The 5284-nt window shown below is 31.4% G+C and overlaps 1 protein-coding gene across 1 annotated transcript; it reads left to right on the top strand.

The window, feature by feature from the left end:
* Positions 1-1264: 1264 nt before the first annotated feature.
* Positions 1265-5033, top strand: LOC145109334 (Mitochondrial substrate carrier family protein). The gene is made up of 6 exons (XM_079046474.1): positions 1265-1750; positions 2318-2699; positions 3437-3633; positions 3719-3863; positions 4438-4591; positions 4685-5033. Exons 1-6 carry the CDS (start codon positions 1692-1694, stop codon positions 4708-4710), a joined length of 963 nt encoding a protein of 320 aa, XP_078902600.1. The 5' UTR covers positions 1265-1691; the 3' UTR covers positions 4711-5033.
* Positions 5034-5284: the final 251 nt, after the last annotated feature.

Raw genomic sequence — 5284 nt, 5'->3', positions numbered from 1 at the left:
AGATAATTGTTGAAGATGGGAAGGGAGGGAGACGTTGACAAGAGGTAAAAAGGTGAGATGGATTTAATTTATTTATTTTAATTAAGTAAAAGCCATTTGTACATGAAACTGTACATGAAATGGATTTAATTTATTTATTTTGATTAAGTAAAATCCATTTGTACATGAAACTGACAATAGTAGGTGAGAAGGACTAAATAAGCAGGTGAAAACCAACATTGTTCTCTCAAAAGGCTCGAAAATAACTTAAGAGACTGAATGTGCAAATGTACAATACATAGTAGGGCTAATATGTTATTTTCCCTTTGTTTTTTAAGAAAAACCACTTCTGACCATTTTTGGTTGCGCCGCACACACACGCATCACTTGGTCTTTCATAGTTGTTTGCTTTTTAAAAGATTAATGATTTAAAAATTGTTGCACATGTGATGCGCGCAACACAACTTTCGTCTTCAAACCACTTCCAACCTTACTTTAAGTTATATTATTCAACATAGATTTGTTTTAATTTTTTCAACAATATGTTTAGTATTTTAATAATATTATGAAGGATACTATAAACAATTCGAGTATATTTTACATAATTTCAAAATCATTTGGTAAATTTCATATAAATATTTTTTGTGTTAAATCGTTTATAACCAAATATTAATAAATTATATAGTTAATTACTAAAATTACCAAATTTATTGAAGCTACCCGAAAAAGTAACCATCGTCTTCGAAAATTTAACAAAATGAATATGTTGCTCGTTAAATTAACAATTTTATTTATTGGTATTTAGCAAATATTATGTTTAATTATTTTATATAAACGTTTTTAAAAATCATTTCATCACAATGATCTTTATACTTGATTTCATATGATTAAACTAAATAAAATTTTGATTTAGAATTAATTTTAACTATTGCATGGTTAATTTCAATTTATTGCAGCAGCCTGCAGATGTTAAAAACAAACATACTTTTATTACAGACTGCAGCCGTTTGATCAACCTCTTCTGCTTCAGATATTTTCGTTTCAAAAAAACAAACAACACGTTAGATTTGTCCAAATTAATATTTGTAACATGCTATTAACAAATATATAATGGTTTCAACAAATGTTTTTGATCATCAATATTTTAATTATAAGTTCTCAAGTGAAAAGCTGAAGTATAGTATTTTTATTTATTTATTTATATCTACTTTTAAATTTATTTGTTTATAATTTGTCCTATAAATTTACAATAACTTGGTGGACAAGGCGTGGACAAATGTTTGGGCTTATTTTGTAGGCGTGAATCGTGATGAGCCGGAGACCGTGGATCTAAATCCACCTCCTTTTCCCTTTCCTTTCTTTGAAAAAGAATAAAAAGAATCAAATTAGCAGACGCAATTGGACTGAAAAACCTAACTGTCATCGTGGAACTTTTCGACAGTTGATTTATGGTTCTTCTTCCCCCTTTCCTTTTTCCCATTTCCCATTTCTCATTTCCCATTCTTTTGGATCATTTTGTTCTTCCCCCAATTTTTGTGCTGAGATTCTAAAACCGTAATCAAACGAGATTTGATTTTTCAACAACCCTAACAGCGAGAAACTTGTTTGTAATTGGAAGAAAATGATCGTCTCTGGGTTCTGTTAGGGTTTTGTTTTCTATTTCTGTCGTGGGTTCTTGAAATTTTACATTTAGCAAAGATTTGATCGAGTTAATGGAGACCGCTCGTTCGGAAACAGGATCTTTCGCCCAAACCGAAATTAATTGGGACAAGTAAGCAATCTTTTATTCCCTTTTTGACTTATTATCTCCAATTTAATATTCATTCCTCATGCATTTCTTGAAGTTTGTCATCTCTTTTATGAGTGGTTTTGATGCTATTTTTATGAACATGTAGCAAATTTTGGGTAATATCTTGACATTGCCTATGAATCTTGTTTTCTCTCTGTAAATATAAGACTCCTTATGAATTTTGTGTTGAAAAAAATATCGACTTCTTATTTTAAAAAATTGATTTAAGGGGGTATTTGCATATATGAGTTTTACAAAGTTAAGATTATTAGGTGCATCAAAGTAATTAAAGAAGCGAATGTTTTTAAGAAAAAAAAAGCGATGACTACATTAATTGTGGTAGCTTTGATTAAGTGGTTTTAGTAACCTAAGGCTATAGCTATAAGTTAGGTGCTTTTTCTTTTTGACTTAATAGACTTGATAGAACAAGATTAAAATAGGGTAAGCTATATATTTGCTACATTCCCATTGTCATCATTATTTCACTTTGTGATTAATTGTTATTCTGTTGTGATTATTCTAAACTCTAATAATTTAATTTTTATACAGGCTTGATAAAACTAAGTTTTACGTGGTAGGAGCAGGAATATTTACAGGACTTACAGTTGCACTCTACCCAATATCTGTGGTAAAAACAAGAATGCAGGTAGCTACAAAAGAGTCTGTTGAAAAGAGTGCATATGATGTTATTCGAGGTTTACTGAAAACAGAAGGCATCCCAGGTTTATACAGAGGTTTTGGCACAGTTATCACAGGGGCAATTCCGGCAAGAATTATATTTCTGACAGCATTGGAGACCACAAAAGTTGCTGCTTTCAAAATGGTTGACCCGTTTAAGCTTTCGGATCCTACAAAAGCTGCTATTGCTAATGGACTTGCTGGAATGACAGCTTCCCTTTGCTCTCAGGGTGTCTTTGTTCCTATTGATGTGGTATGCTCTTTGCTTTCATCATATCTTTATTATACTAAATTAGTAATCAACTTTAACATCAAAATTCAATATTAATACCCTTAATCTTATAAAAATGGGGTGACTTTTTGGATTTGCAAGATAATTTGTTAGATTTGGCAATGTGTACTTTACTCTTTTTACCAATATAGACAATGTTACTTTGTTTTTTTTACAAATAAAAACATTCAGTTTTCTACAGATAGTATCAATATGTAACCAATAATAGCAACTTGCTTACGTGTCATGGTATTATTGGTTGCACTTGCACATTGATATTATTTGTAGAAAATGTAAGTAGGATGCTATTTTTGGTTTACATATTGATATTATTTTGTAGATATTGTGAGGGCGTTGCTATTATTGGTTAGATACTGGTATTATTTTGTAGAAAATGTAAGTAAGTTGCTATAATACGTTGTTACATCATATTGATTTTATTGGTAGAAAATGTAAGTTAGTTGATATAATTTGTTAAATATTAACATTATTTGTAAAAAATGTAAGTACGTTGCTACTATTGGTAATTATAGTAAGTTGCTATAATGAGTAATTACATATTGATATTAAACGTAGAAAATTGAAGTAAGTTGCTATAATAAGTGGTTACATATTGATATTATTGGAAGAAAGCGTAAGTAGGTTGCTATAATAAGGGTAAAAAGAGTAAATAGTAGGTAGGGTAGGGGCTAATGTTGTAAATATTGAAACTTGAACAGATAAGTCAAAGATTGATGGTTCAAGGGTATTCAGGGCATGCGAGCTACAATGGAGGGGCAGATGTTGCCCGTAAAATCTTAAAACAAGATGGAATCCGCGGGCTATACAGAGGATTCGGTCTGTCTGTCATGACTTATTCGCCTTCTAGTGCTGTTTGGTGGGCCAGCTATGGCTCTAGTCAACGTCTTATATGGAAGTAGGTCTTTATCATTATTATTATTATTATTTTTTTTTTTTAAACAAAAATATATTCTTATTGTTGTATAATTTGTTTTATGTAGTTTATTAGGTCATGGAAATGATAGCAATGGATCTCTTCCGACGCAAGGGACAATTGTTATGGTTCAAGGTGCGGGTGGAATATTTGCGGGGGCCGCAGCATCTTGTGTCACAACTCCACTTGATACTATAAAGACTCGACTACAGGTATAGCAAATTACAATTTTGGTCCTTATTTGAGGATCTTGTAACGTTTTTGGTCCGTGTTCTAGATGAAATGACTACCATTGGTTCCTTAGTATAGCTGATTTTTGTAATTTTGGTCCCAAAAGTTTATTTATTTTAAGTGACTCGTTTTACTTTACTTAGGACAGGGACCAAAAACGTTACAAAAACCGCAAATAAGGATCAAATTTGCAAGAGAAAACTTTTTGGGACCAAAATTGAAAAATCACCTAAACTCGGGGACAAATGTTAGAATGGTTTAATGGGTTAAGCCAAAAAACCTGACGAAGTGTATTAAGACATCAACCCTTTACCTATTCGCCCTTCTTTTTTCCACCGACGTGTTAAAATTGACGAGTGGTGTGAAAATTGTTTGTTGGAATGTAAGGGTAAAATGGTCATTTAATCTCATATTCAGACGGTTTATTCAGTCTAGAAAAACAACAAACCTTATGTATAATACAACACTTTTTCTATACATTACCCATTCATTCACTTTATCCATACACTTTGATGCTCCTTTAATTTAATTTATTAATTTATTTTTTTGTAAAAGGTAATGGGACAAGAAAAGCGACCCTCTGCACGCCAAGTCATCAAAACATTGATTGCGGATGACGGTTGGAAAGGTTTCTATAGAGGGATTGGTCCGAGGTTTTTTAGCATGTCCGCATGGGGAACTTCCATGATACTCGCATATGAATATTTGAGTATTATTTCTTCCCTTTTCTTTAACCCTAAATGCAACAAAATTAGCAAATCTAATTTTATATAAATAACCCTTTTTCTTGTTTTTTTTGTAGAGCGGATATGTGCTCAAGATTTGTAGTTAGTGTGCATCGACTACGCGTTTCAATCCATGGGGTTTGTTGGATATACTTTTGTGGTTCTTACTTGTTGAGGATGCATGCATGTATACATATACTCTATTATATAGTGTCCGAAATGGCACAAGGCTCTCTCTCTCTTTCTTTGGTTTACATGAAGAGTAAGAATTAGATCACTTCACATAAAAAAGCAAATGTATGGATTCATACATCATTCTTGATTCTTTTAACCATTTTTGACATACTAGAATTGATTCGATTCAAGGTTGTATTTTGTAATCTCTTTTTTTATCACATAAATGATAAGTAGATGTTTTTTTTTTCATGTTTTATATAGCTAAATGTATGGTGTTTTTGGAATGTTTAGTTGGTATTTTTAAAAGCTAGGCTAATAATGAGTGTGAAATTATGTTTTTAACCCTTGTTTCTAAACGCTCTTTCATTTTGGTCGTTTCTATTTTTCAAGTGTTACATATAACATTTGGTTAAAAGGTCAACCGTTTTTAATTCATGATTACCTGCTCAAAATTCCTGTTACACATATCCGTATCAACAAACCAAGCAAAATTTAAAAAA

This window comes from Lactuca virosa, chromosome 4, assembly GCF_052849685.1.
Source record: "Lactuca virosa cultivar CGN04683 chromosome 4, Lactuca_virosa_CGN04683_v6, whole genome shotgun sequence".
NCBI classification, from domain to species: Eukaryota; Viridiplantae; Streptophyta; class Magnoliopsida; order Asterales; family Asteraceae; genus Lactuca; species Lactuca virosa.
This window is presented reverse-complemented; position numbering and strand designations above follow the sequence as displayed.

Excerpts from the sequence above, each read along its gene's own strand:
- LOC145109334 (XM_079046474.1), top strand. The coding sequence starts at position 1,692 with ATGGAGACCGCTCGTTCGGAAACAGGATCTTTCGCCCAAACCGAAATT. Across the intron at positions 2,700-3,436 it reads TCTTTGTTCCTATTGATGTG|ATAAGTCAAAGATTGATGGT; the intron begins GTATGCTCTTTG and ends AAACTTGAACAG. Across the intron at positions 3,634-3,718 it reads AGTCAACGTCTTATATGGAA|TTTATTAGGTCATGGAAATG; the intron begins GTAGGTCTTTAT and ends TGTTTTATGTAG.